Source organism: Equus caballus, chromosome 25 (assembly GCF_041296265.1).
Source record: "Equus caballus isolate H_3958 breed thoroughbred chromosome 25, TB-T2T, whole genome shotgun sequence".
In the NCBI taxonomy this organism is placed as follows: domain Eukaryota; kingdom Metazoa; phylum Chordata; class Mammalia; order Perissodactyla; family Equidae; genus Equus; species Equus caballus.
The window spans coordinates 40,351,506-40,363,711 of NC_091708.1; the positions used below are offsets into that span (position 1 = coordinate 40,351,506).

Genomic DNA, 12,206 nt, shown 5'->3' on the forward strand with positions numbered 1-12,206 from the left:
TGCTGGAGCTACTTCATTCTCTTTATTGCTCGTGTGGCATGCCATAGGATGGATGCATCCTAACTTATTTGAGCTATTTTCTGTCTCTCACTATTGCAAACAGTGCTGCAGTGAACATTATAATCCATAAAACTCTGAACTTTTGTTTACAGTTGCTAAACATTGATATCAATGAACATTTTAATTTTTATTAGACATTTCCAAATTGTCCTTTAAAAAGGATTGTAACAGGTTATACTCTGAATGCCAAGTCTTATATCCTTGCCACAATGACTTCATCAGTTTTTTAATCTTTGCTAAGCTAATAGCAAATCAGTATTGTCTCATTTTTTATTTTGCATTTATTTAACCATGAGAAAGATTGTACATCTTTTTACGTTGATTACTATTTCTCTTGTAAATTGTGGGGCATCTTGTCCTGTCATTTGGGGTGATAGCCCTTTTGACCCAGAACTATGTATCTGGATGTTTCCCTTTGTACCCATTTTCTGAGAGTTCTCCAGCACCCTTCTGTAGGAGCTTGTTGAGGTTTTTCTGGAAGTAGAACCTTAAGTCTGTGTATCCTGGTCTCCACCAGGTGGCCCCAATGTCAGTGTATGCCTGTCTGGGCAATGATGCGGCTGCCATTCGAGATGCCTTCCTGATCCGACTACAGAGCAAGATTGAGGACATGCGCATCAAAGTCATGATTCTAGAATTCCTCACGGTTGCAGTAGAGACTCAGCCAGGCCTCATTGAACTATTTCTGAATCTGGAGGTGAAGGATGGCAGTGATGGCTCCAAGGTGCGCCTGTACCTGGGATGAAGTTGGGAGATGGCTTCCTGGGAGGTGGGTGTGGGGCTCTACAGGTGCTTGTTGGCAGCGGCTGTGGGACTGAACTCGCGCTTGCCCCGCTTACAGGAATTCAGCCTTGGGGTATGGAGCTGTCTCCATGCGGTGCTGGAGCTGATTGATTCCCAGCAAGAGGATCGCTACTGGTGCCCACCCCTGCTGCATCGTGCGGCCATTGCCTTTCTGCATGCCCTGTGGCAGGACCGTCGGGACAGTGCCATGTTGGTCCTCAGAACCAAGTAAGTCTGCCTCTGGAGTTACTTTACCTGCAAGGCTCACGTCCTTGTCTGTAAGATGAGGGTAACAATAGTTCCTGTCTTAGAGGTTTGTTGTGACAGCTCACTGAGCATATGCGTAAAAAGTGCTTAGTGCCTGGTCAATGTGTGGGAGTTTTATTCTTAGTTATTCTCTTTTTAATGCTGCCACTAGTAGGTGTCATCTTTACTCTAAGGTAAAGCTGTATTTACCTTAGAGTTCTCACCTCTTATGTTCCCTGCCAACCCCCAAAATCCATTGCTCTTGAGAAAGAGTAGATTCAGATGAGAGTGGGTTGCTCAAGCCATTGAACTGCATGAAACACTCTATTCTCATGGATCCTGTTTGCACAAAGGGAAGAAACATTACAAAGGCTAAACGTGGGAGTCTGCTGTCCTTATTTCCCTCCTCACTCTCTTCCTTGTGAGACTATTGGAAATGCACAGTGGAATGAATCATGAGAGTTGTTATTGGTCGACTCTGTAACATACAATTGTGCTTCTTAAGGGGAAAACATAATTTTATCTATGGAACCCTTTATATTTATGTAGGAGCAAGAGACCTGTGAAAAACATGTTAGGGTTGGGACTGGTAAAATAGGAAGTAACCACCAAAGGGACATGGAGAGAGAAGGGACTATGTGGGAGAAAGTGTGATTCCCAACTTGTATTTTCTTTTCTAGACCCAAGTTTTGGGAGAATTTAACCAGTCCACTGTTTGGCACCCTTTCTCCTCCCTCAGAAACATCTGAGGTAAGCTGTGGTGGAAGGTGGGACAGTGACTGTGAGTCCCTAGGAGGAAAGGCCGAGCTCTAGAAAATGACAGCTCTCCTAATTAAACACCCAGAACATTTTCTTCACTAGAAACTTCTTTCTTAGAGAAGTGCTTGCTTCCTTTCCCTGTGATGCCTTGCTTTGAGAGAGAAAGTGGCATGCCCTGCTCTGTGCTGATGGCTGTCTGGGCTTCTCCACGCTCTTGGAGACACTGTAGGCCTGGCGCTTCTGCTCCTGCAAGTTAGATGCCTCTTCTCATTTGAGAGGGAATGTGCTTTCTTGTTCGCCAATTTGGGGCCTCTGTTCTGTTACCTTGCGGGAGGGTACCAGAGAAGACGTTCTCCTCCTGATTGGTACCTGCTCCGCTCTCTTCCTCCACAGCCCAGCGTCCTGGAAACTTGTGCCCTCGTCATGAAGATAATTTGCTTGGAGATATACTATGTAGTTAAGTGAGTCCTTTTCCCTTTTGAGATTTTAATTAAAGGTGTTTGGGGGACTGTGGTGGCCTCCCACTGGGTGCACGGCTGTGTAGGCCAAGGCAGAGGAGAGAGCTGGTTTGGGGCCATTTGTGGAGGGCCACTGAGCTATGTCCCTGGCCAATCCATTGATGGCGTTTATGATTGTCAGAAAGAGTTGTTGTGAAGCAAACTCCATGTGCTCGGGATTTTATGGAGGAGGAATCCTGGAAAAGGCCTCAGCCTAACTCATTATGTTGAGCAAGAAGTATGAACCCCACACATTGGAGATGATCCGGAGCCGACTGCCTTTAAGCCCATGTGAGGTTGCTTTCTCTGCCTCAACAAGGGTCTCTGCCCATCACATTCCCATCTGTTTTCAAAACCTAACTGTAGGTTTTGTTTTTTCATGACACTCTAGGGGCTCATTAGACCAGTCATTAAAAGATACACTCAAGAAATTTTCCAGCGAGAATCGCTTCACCTACTGGTCAGGGTATGTCAAGTCCTTGGCAGTTCACACGGCTGACACAGAGGGCAGCAGCTGCACCTCCTTGGTAGAGTATCAGATGCTGGTCTCCGCCTGGAGGATGCTTCTCATCATTGCCACAAGTCACGTAAGAACCTCCTGGGACGAGTTTTCACTTTGGTATCCTAGCAACGATGTGCCAGGATGCCTAGCAGATACAGCCCCTTGGGATAAAGAATGAATCGGGATTTTTCCCTGAGAGTTAAAATGTAACAGGTTCTGTGCCAAAAAATGGGAGCTAATATGGAGTGTTTGAGGGTGTTGGGTCTGACAAGAGACCCTAAGAAACGTGCAGAGAAGTAATTTTAAATCCCTTCAGATGTTCATACAAGCCTCCAGCAGCTCCCCTTGTGGCCTTGGATGGGTCTTAGGGGCTCTCTTCCTTCCTCAACCTCTTGTGCACATTTGCCTTGTCGGCAGTGGGCCCTATGGACACTAGGTAAATATTTGTTGACTAGTCAGCAGGTGGCTGTGACAGCTGCAGCAGCACCCTCTCCAGAGGGCAGTTTGTTTTCATTGGTTCTAGGAACAGTATTTCCTGGTCTTCTTAGAAAATAGAGGCCATTGTTTCTGCAATGTGTATCTACTGAGAGTTGGTTTTTAGAGAGAGAGTTAACATCTGGGAAGAGTTTGCATTTTTTTCTTAGCATTTTTTTTGTGGTTTGACACCATCATGCTGTGTAGTGAGGAGTTAGTGTTGGACTGTTCTCCCCTGGGGAATCCAGATTAATATCTTGACTTGATGAATAGCTTCAGCTTGATGGATGCCCCTTGTTCCCAGCACACTCTCACATCTTCTGCAACTTGTTCCCTAGTGCCAGAGTGCCCCTGGCCTTGGAGCTTTGCTGTGGCACAGTGGTTTTGGACCCTTGAGGCTACAAACCCATCAGAAGGCTCAGCCGTCTTTGGGGAATGATTGATTCCCCAGGGAATAACTGTGTGTCAGCTGCCTTTTAGGCCCTAGCTGGGCAGCACTTCTTGAATCGTACTCTGAAAATCCACCATCCTCTTCTTAGGAAGCCTGTCTGGTTAAGTCTAGGATATTGATCATTCATTCATTCATTCATTTAATGGATATTAATGAAAAGCTTACCTTGTTCCAGGCACTGGGGATACAGCAGTGAATAAGGCAGATAAGGTCTTTGATCTCATGGAGAGTGGCCTGGGAGGGAGGCAAATTGTAAACAAATTCACAAAGAAATATAGTTCCAGATTATGAGAATTCAATATGAAGGAAAGAATCAGGATGCTGTGGTTGTGAACACTAAGGTAAGATAGGAGTAGTCAAGGAGGCCCTCTCTGAGGAGGTGATGTCCAAACTGAGATCTGAATGTGCAAAGGAACCTTCCAGGTAGAGAGTGTGGAACAGAGTAGTCTAGGCGGAGAGACTGACTAGTGCAGGGTGCAGAAGTGGAAAGACTTGGTATGTTCAGGAGGAGGAAGGAGTCGATAGGGCTAGAATAGAGTGAGCACAGGTGGGCGTGACACCAAAATCAGTTGGACCAGATGCTATGGGTCCTCCTAGACCTTGTATTTCCCTTGCACTGGGAAGCCTTTAAAGAGTCTGAGCAGAGGAAGGATGTCATAAGGAGGGGGAGGTGAACCTGGGCTTGATTCTCACCATAGCTAAGCATGGGCAAAAAAACAGCAGGGCCCTCAAGCCCCATTTTAATCAGGGAGACAATGACTAATTGCCTGATAGAGGACCCCACATTTCTTGGCTTCTAAAGTCTGGGAAATTTTCCCAACTGATGTTTTTTCTCTGTTCCTTTGCAGGCGGAGATAATGCACCTGACCGACTCTGCAGTGCGTCGCCAGCTCTTTCTTGACGTGCTTGATGGGACCAAAGCGTTAGTAAGTGTGTCTGGGAGATTTTGCATTGCTCCCAGGGAGAAGGTCTCCGAGGTCAAATTGCAGCTCATGAGTCTGCAGCTGTGTGAGTGGTCAGGTCAGAGGGTTCAGTTGGCCTGGGAGGCCTGAGGCTGCGATGGGGAGTGGGGAGGCAGGGGTCTGCTGCTGCTGTGCCAGCCCCTGGCCTCTCCCTGTGTCCCACCCCTGTGAGCTCACTGCTAGGATAGAAAGGCATGAGGCTGAAAGGAGCTCTCTGGATGGAGCTCGAATCTTCTCGCCATGTCAGCTCACAGGAAGCCTGACTTCTATCTGGTCTGCTGTCTCCCTTCAGCTCCTAGTCCCGGCCTCAGTGAACTGCCTCCGCCTCGGCTCCATGATGTGCACTCTGCTGCTCATCCTCCTCCGGCAGTGGAAGAGGTGAGCACTGTGCCAGGAGAGGTGGTCTGCAGCCAGAGCCTGCATCAGGGCCTGCTCGTTCCTCTTTGCTGACCCGTCAGCTTCCTGAGGGGGAGAAAATGGGTGTGAAAAAGGCTGGCTTTCCATTGTAGGGAGTGGGGCTGACAGCAAAGCCAGGATGAGAGGCAGGCTGCCCCGCGGTGTCCTGGGATGGAGCGGTGCAGTTGTGGCCTCTCTATGAGTTGTGTTCTCCCCTCCCTCTCCACCCCATGTTATTTCTAGAGAGTTAGGTTCTGTGGATGAAATCCTCGGACCGTTGACGGAGATATTGGAGGGAGTGCTGCAGGCAGACCAGCAACTCATGGAGAAGACCAAGGCCAAGGTGTTCTCAGCATTCATCACAGTGTTGCAGATGAAGGAGATGAGAGGTGAGGGGCAGAGTGGAGTGGGAGGAGTGGTCTCCTCGCCCCTGCTGGCAGCCAGCCTGGGCAGGGCTTCCTCCAGCTCAGAGCTGGACGTTTCTCCTGTGAGGTTTGAGTTTTCAGTCTTAGAACTCTTGTCTTTAGGAAAATTCTTTCCCTCCCTCACTTGTTTCTCCTCCTCTCCCCTGGGACAGATACTCTCCTTCTTAGCACCATGCTACGTTCCCAGCCACCTGTCTGGGAAGGAAACCTTGGTGTGCAGTGAGAGTTGGCAGGGTGAGCATGATAATGTCCCCTCCCTGTCTGCTCTGCAGTGAGTGACATCCCTCAGTACTCCCAGCTGGTGCTGAATGTCTGTGAGACCCTCCAGGAAGAGGTGATTGCACTCTTCGACCAGACCCGCCATAGTCTGGCTTCGGGCAGTGCCGCGGAGGACAAGGACAGCATGGAGACTGATGACTGCTCACGGCTCCGCCACAAGGACCAGCGTGATGGGGTGAGGGAGTGCTTTTGGAAGCAGCCTGTCCTTCCCATGCGCATCCAACAAATATGAGCTGCCTGCCTGCTCTGTGGCAGGGCCTAGGGGGGATTAGTGAATAGGACAGATAGTCATTGCACTTAGGCGGAGTTTACAGCCTGGTCGGTGGAAGCTAACAAATCAGAGACTGCAGAGAAGCATCAGAATTCCATTGTGGCAAGTCCTGCATGGGAGAAATACAGGGAGACCATACAGCGTGGAGTTCTCACCTATCTAGGGCCTCAGAGAGAAAGCGCCCTGCCAGCAGTGACTTCAAGCGTTGGTAGAGTCAGGCAGGCACAGGGGCAGGGGAGATTCGGGCAGCAAACACAGTGTGTGGTGAGCTGTGGGGAAGAGTCAGCTGGTGACCTGGAGAAAGGCTGGTGTGAGCGAAGATGTTGAGGCCTGGACAGCTGAGGGCTAGACAACCGGCAGCCTTGTCGGGGTCTTTCATCTTGGTCCTAAGTGAAATAGGAAGCGATTTAAGGATTTTAAGCAAGGGAGAGAAACGATCAGGTTTGAACTCTAGAAAGATCATTTTGGATGGAGTCTAGAACAGTGTTTTTCAAACTGTGGGCCATGACCCACATGGATCTCGAAATTAGCTCATTTGGTTATAACTAGCAGTTTTTAAAAGTGAAGTGGAATAAAATGTAAAGGAAAATATGAGCATGCTTTGTGAGATGTAAGGGTAGGTACCATTCACTGAAATGTAAATATGTGCATGCTAGGGCACAATGTAAAAAATATTTATTGCTTTGGGTTGTGGTCAAAAATAAGTTTGAGGGGCTGGCCCCGTGGCCGAGTGGTTAAGTTTGTGCGCTCCGCTGCAGGCGGCCCAGTGCTTTGTTGGTTCGAATCCTGGGCGCGGACATGGCACTGCTCATCAGACCACGCTGAGGCGGCGTCCCACATGCCACAACTAGAAGGACCTACAACGAAGAATATACAACTATGTACCTGGGGGCTTTGGGGAGAAAAAGGAAAAAAATAAAATCTTTAAAAAAAAAGAAAAAAAGTTTGAAAAGCCACTGGTATCGATCAGAGAGCATGAAGAAGGACCATTTAGGAGGTGATTGCAGGAGTGCAGCACGAGGGGAGGTCACTGGCTCCACGCAGTGGCACAGCTGTGTGGAGTGACAGATGTGAGACGGGAAGTAGCACTGACTCGTATTGGTGGCAGTTGGGCAATGGGAGGGAAGAGTCAAAGGTAGTCTTGTCAGTGTGGGGGTGGCTCGTTCCCATGGAGGAGTTGCTGGTCCCCGAGGGGTAGACACAGAGCAGAGCAGGATTGGGAGAGGTCATGAGTTCTGTTTCTGTCAAGTTTACTTGGAGATGGGTGTGACCTGGCTGTCCTCTTCCTGTTCCTCCTCCTCTTCCCCTGCCCTGCTTCCTTCCCTTTTACCCGTCTTGGCCCCTGGGCCCCAGCAGGTGTGTGTCCTGGGCCTGCACCTGGCCAAGGAGCTGTGTGAGGTGGATGAGGATGGTGACTCGTGGCTGCAGGTGACCCGCAGGCTCCCCATCCTGCCGACCCTCCTCACTACCCTAGAGGTGAGCCTTCGCCTGAAGCAGAACCTGCACTTCACTGAGGCGGCGCTGCACCTGCTCCTCACCCTGGCTCGCACCCAGCAGGTAGGAGGCACGCCTGAGGGTGGGAGGGAGCCTCGGTGCTTATGCTGGGCAGGTTCCGAGACTGCCTGTGATTCTCCCAGAAGCTGCGGTCTAGCCTGAGAGCTCCACCTGCCCCTGGGCGGGGTGGCTGCAGGGACAGGTTCCCTCACCTTCAGTGTCTTTCCCTCCCAGGGAGCCACAGCAGTGGCTGGAGCCGGCATCACCCAGAGCATTTGTTTGCCCCTCCTGAGTGTGTACCAGCTCAGCACCAATGGGACGGTGCAGGTGAGCGCCAGTCAGGAGGCTAGACTGGCCAGACTGCAGTTCCACTGGGAAAGTTCCCCCTGCCCCTGTGCTTTCGCTTGCCCCAGAAGTTGTTCTCTTTAGTGGCTGATGCACTAATAGTATAGAATTCTCCCTGCCCCAACACTGAGCTCTAGCAAGGGAAGCTAGTTAGTGGCAGACCCGAGTCTAGAACCCAGGATTCTTGTATTTCTGCCTAGTACTCTTTCCTTGCGACCACTGGCCTCAGACCCTCTCTGGCCCTGCTGGTTGCTAGGCAGTGGCAGTGCCCATCAGGAGCTTTTCTCCTCCGAGCAGCCAGGCTGCATTAGCTGCTGTGCTGCAAGGAGGCCCCGCTGTACCTGTCAGCTGGGTTCCTGGGCGCCATGTCCTGATCTTGTCTGCTGTTTGTGTTTTAGACACCCAGCACTTCTCGGAAATCCCTGGATGCCCCCTCTTGGCCGGGGGTCTACCGCCTGTCAATGTCTTTGATGGAGCGGCTCCTTAAAACTCTGCGCTACAACTTCCTCACCGAGGCCCTGGACTTCATGGGCGTTCATCAGGAACGGACCCTACAGGTGAGGGGCTGCCAGCACCAAAGGGGTGGGGGCTGGGGGCTAAAGGGGGTCTGAGCCATTCAGGGCTTGAGGCTTGGCAGTGGAGGGGTGTCTGTGCCCCCATTTCCGCAGTGCTCTAAGGACTGCTAGCTGACTGGCCAACCAGTGCAGCTGCTTTGGTAAGTGAGAGGAACGGTCTGGGATCAGCTCAGACAGAAACTTGTTAGTCATAATGCCAAGCCGCCTGTTGTGCCGCCACCTCAACGTTTGTGGGCCCAGGACCTGTCCTTCCCACGGGAGGACAGGAGCAGGCCTGTCAGGTCTGTGAGTCACCCCATCCTCCCGTCTCTCCCCTCCCAGTGCCTCAGTGCGGTGAGGACAGTGCAGAGTCTGGCCTGCCTGGAGGAGGCGGACCACACTGTGGGCTTCATTCTGCAGCTCTCCAGCTTCATGAAGGAATGGCACTTCCACCTGCCTCAGCTCATGCGGGATGTCCAGGTGGGGCCTTAGGCCTCATTTCTTGGAGGGGTCAGGGCAAATGCTTGGGGACGGGGCGGTGGGCACCTCCAGTGAATTGCAGGCCTGTTCTGGAACGTGGGCTTTTTGCTTAAGGAGCATGGGATTTGGTTTCATGGTGCTTTCTCTGGAGCCAAAGTTTTCCCTCCAGAGCAAAGGGCAGCCTTGTAGTTTAAGAACCTAGGCTGTATCGGACAGACCTTGGTTCACATCCCTCAGGAACAGGCTTTAAGGTAGAAAGTATAGAGAGGTGAGCATTAGGAGGCGCTCAGTGAGAGACAGAAGTGCATTGGTGTTACGTAGAGACCTGTGTCGTTAGTCTGGTCAGTTGGCCGAGGCCGCTGCTAAGAGAACCCGGCCCCCCCTCCCCCGTGTTTGCTCCAGGTCAGCCTGGGCTACTTGTGCCAGGCCTGCACCTCCCTCCTGCACAGCCGCAAGATGCTGCAGCACTACCTGCAGGTAACGGCCCTGCCTGTCCCGGCTGCCGGGAGTGCCTCTCCCCTGGCTTCTCTGGGCTCCACCTCCATTTCTTGTCTTTTCCCCAGAACAAAAATGGGGACGGTATCCCCTCGGCTGTCACCCCTCGAGTTCAGCGGCCACCCACAGCTGCCCCTGCTGCCCCCTCCTGCTCTTCCTCCAAGCAGCCCTCTGCTGACACAGAGGCCTCGGAGCAGCGAGCCTTGCACACAGTCCAGTACGGCCTTCTCAAGATCCTCAGCAGGACCCTGGCGGCCCTGCGCCACTTCACCCCGGACGTCTGCCAGATCCTGCTGGACCAGGTACCAGCCTCCCAGCACTGAGCCACAAAGGCTTTGCTGCGCTCTGCTCTGCACTGAAGAGCTATCTGGGGTCCTAGCTGGGCCCTAGACCGCTCTTGTCTTACTTTGCAGTCCCTGGACCTTGCTGAATACAACTTCCTATTTGCCCTGAGCTTTACCACTCCCACCTTTGACTCTGAAGTGGCCCCTTCCTTCGGGACCCTTCTGGCCACAGTGAATGTGGCCCTAAACATGCTTGGAGAGGTAAGTTGGGTGCTGTCTAGCCACTCAACCCAGGTCTTTCTCCCAGTCTGCCACTTCCTAACCATGACCTTGGGCACATTCATCTAGCCTTCCCAAGCCTGTTCTTCATAAAATTAGTATGAGAGTCTACCTGTGAGAACTATTGCAAGGATTCAATGAGGTAACTGATAAAAATTGCTGGCACACGACCTGCCGACAGGAAGAAGCTCTCAATGAGTCGGAGCTGTTACTGTTACCTTATATTTTTACCCCTTCTCTTCCTCTAGCTGGACAAGAAAAAGGAGCCACTCACCCAGGCTGTGGGGCTCAGCACACAGGCGGAAGGGACCAAAACACTGAAGTAAGAAAGCCGTCCTTCTGGAATTAGTCTGGGGCTGGGGCAGTCACGGGCCGGCTATTCTCTTGGTTCAGCAGCCTACCTTGCACCTCCCGGCTTGGCCCTCTGTGACGGTACCAAAAACCTGCTCTTCTCCTAGGTCTCTCCTCATGTTTACCATGGAAAACTGCTTCTACCTGCTCATCTCCCAGGCAATGCGTTACCTTAGGGACCCAGCTGTGCACCCCCGGGACAAACAGCGGATGAAGCAGGAGCTCAGCTCAGAGTTGGTACGGATGGCTGGAGGGCTATGACTGGAGGAGGCAGGGCCAGTGGGGAAGAGTCTCGAGGGGTCCTGCCCCCGAGGGTAGCGGGAAGCAGGACCTCATCTCATCAAGGTGCTTTTTCTCTTGTAGAGCACGCTGCTTTCCAGCCTCTCGCGCTACTTCCGCCGGGGAGCCCCCAGCTCCCCTGCTGCTGGTGTCCTCCCCTCGCCTCAGGGCAAGTCCACCTCTCTCTCCAAGGCCAGCCCTGAGAGTCAGGAGCCTCTGATCCAGCTAGTGCAGGCCTTTGTCCGACACGTGCAAAGATAGGGCAGTGGCATGCCACCTTCCTACCACTCGCCACCAGCCTGCACAGCAGCCCTGGGCAGCAGGGTGCTGCTGGCCCTATGGGGCCCTGTTTGGGACTGAGAGCAGCTCCTGTCACCCTCTCCCCAGAGTGGCCACGACTCCAACCACCCTGCCCACTGGCATTATTTTTATAATAGATCAAGAGGTCAGCAGCAGGGGCGGGGAGCCAGGAGTCTGCTGTGCTCACGTGCTCATGTTCCAAATGCCCCAAAGAAGTGTATTCCTTTCCTTCAAGCATTCCCCCACAGCACTTGAGCCCAGCCTGGGGAGAGGGGGGCGCTGTATGCACGGGTTTGAAAATGTTTTCCATGCTCTGTTCTTGCAGTTTTTTGGTAATACTGTGGTCTATTTATACAAATATTAAAGTACTGTTTATAGACACCTGTGTGATGTGTGCCTTCAAAGCCCAGGAACGACCAGCCAGCTCTCAGAGCATTGAACAACAATCTGCCTCAGCCAGGGCCCTGCGAGTGGAGCACAGGTTTGGGGAAGGCAGGGTATTTACTGAGGTTGACTCACTCCCATCCCTCCCATTAATGTTCTGGGGGTCGGGGATGGGTGGTGGACACTGTCAAATTGTCCCTCCCTTGGCCTGCCCAGGTCTTATCCCCCTGCCCCTGCCACAGACTTGTTTACCAGCTGGCTGAGCTTACTGCTGAGTGTAGCCTTTCCTGAAGCTCTGCTCTGTGCCTCTGCCTCCCTTCCCACTCCCCCTCCTGGGAGAAGCCCCAGCTGTAGGGTCTAGCAGCCTTTGGCCTCAGGACCTCATCATAGAGTGCTGGGCTCAACCAAGGGCCTTAATCTAAAACCTGGCTTGTATCCCAAAGCCACCACTCAGTTTCTAGAATCTGACTGACCTGGGCTAGACTCCCTGTGTGGCCACTTGCCAGTTATGGAACCTTGAGCAGGTGACTCTTTCTGCTCTCCTCTTCCCTCACCTGTGAGGACAACATGAGAGTACGTGGTTCCATGCCATGTACAACATGCCTGGCTCCCTGCCAGGCACACAGGAGGCACTGATGGCCATCAACCCCATGCAGGTTTTAACAGTCCACTCCACTCTGCCCGAATTTAGGAAAGTTTTGCTTAGGAATAAAATGTCTCTTATGCAGCTTCATGGACAGGAACAGTGCTCACTCCCATGGGAGCAGCTCAGGCCCTGTGGGAAAAGGGAGGGCTGTGGAGGATGTACTTCCTGCTTCAAAGAACTTTCCTTGCCCTCTGCCCTCCGCCCCAGTGC

The 12,206-nt window shown here is 52.1% G+C and overlaps 1 protein-coding gene and 1 long non-coding RNA gene across 5 annotated transcripts in view; one reads left to right on the top strand and one right to left on the bottom strand.

Annotated features, from left to right (window-relative positions):
- Nucleotides 1-11,345, top strand: part of NUP188 (nucleoporin 188) — a 47,713-nt gene extending 36,368 nt beyond the window's left edge. For all 4 annotated transcript variants that reach the window (XM_070251566.1, XM_070251567.1, XM_070251569.1 and 1 more), the window contains 19 exons: nucleotides 578-784; nucleotides 902-1,071; nucleotides 1,770-1,839; nucleotides 2,242-2,309; nucleotides 2,737-2,932; nucleotides 4,621-4,698; nucleotides 5,027-5,112; nucleotides 5,374-5,519; nucleotides 5,828-6,009; nucleotides 7,462-7,662; nucleotides 7,834-7,926; nucleotides 8,343-8,501; nucleotides 8,841-8,978; nucleotides 9,381-9,455; nucleotides 9,542-9,775; nucleotides 9,887-10,018; nucleotides 10,285-10,358; nucleotides 10,495-10,624; nucleotides 10,751-11,345. In XM_070251566.1, the coding sequence (XP_070107667.1) occupies nucleotides 578-784; nucleotides 902-1,071; nucleotides 1,770-1,839; nucleotides 2,242-2,309; nucleotides 2,737-2,932; nucleotides 4,621-4,698; nucleotides 5,027-5,112; nucleotides 5,374-5,519; nucleotides 5,828-6,009; nucleotides 7,462-7,662; nucleotides 7,834-7,926; nucleotides 8,343-8,501; nucleotides 8,841-8,978; nucleotides 9,381-9,455; nucleotides 9,542-9,775; nucleotides 9,887-10,018; nucleotides 10,285-10,358; nucleotides 10,495-10,624; nucleotides 10,751-10,927 (2,616 nt within the window). In that variant the 3' untranslated portion in view covers nucleotides 10,928-11,345. The remainder of the gene's footprint in view (nucleotides 1-577; nucleotides 785-901; nucleotides 1,072-1,769; nucleotides 1,840-2,241; nucleotides 2,310-2,736; nucleotides 2,933-4,620; nucleotides 4,699-5,026; nucleotides 5,113-5,373; nucleotides 5,520-5,827; nucleotides 6,010-7,461; nucleotides 7,663-7,833; nucleotides 7,927-8,342; nucleotides 8,502-8,840; nucleotides 8,979-9,380; nucleotides 9,456-9,541; nucleotides 9,776-9,886; nucleotides 10,019-10,284; nucleotides 10,359-10,494; nucleotides 10,625-10,750) is intronic.
- LOC138920802 (uncharacterized) lies at nucleotides 3,899-6,491 on the bottom strand. Its single transcript, XR_011432613.1, has 2 exons — nucleotides 6,261-6,491; nucleotides 3,899-5,196 (listed from the first exon to the last, which is right to left on the bottom strand). It is a non-coding gene; the product is annotated as an uncharacterized lncRNA (long non-coding RNA).
- Nucleotides 11,346-12,206: the final 861 nt, after the last annotated feature.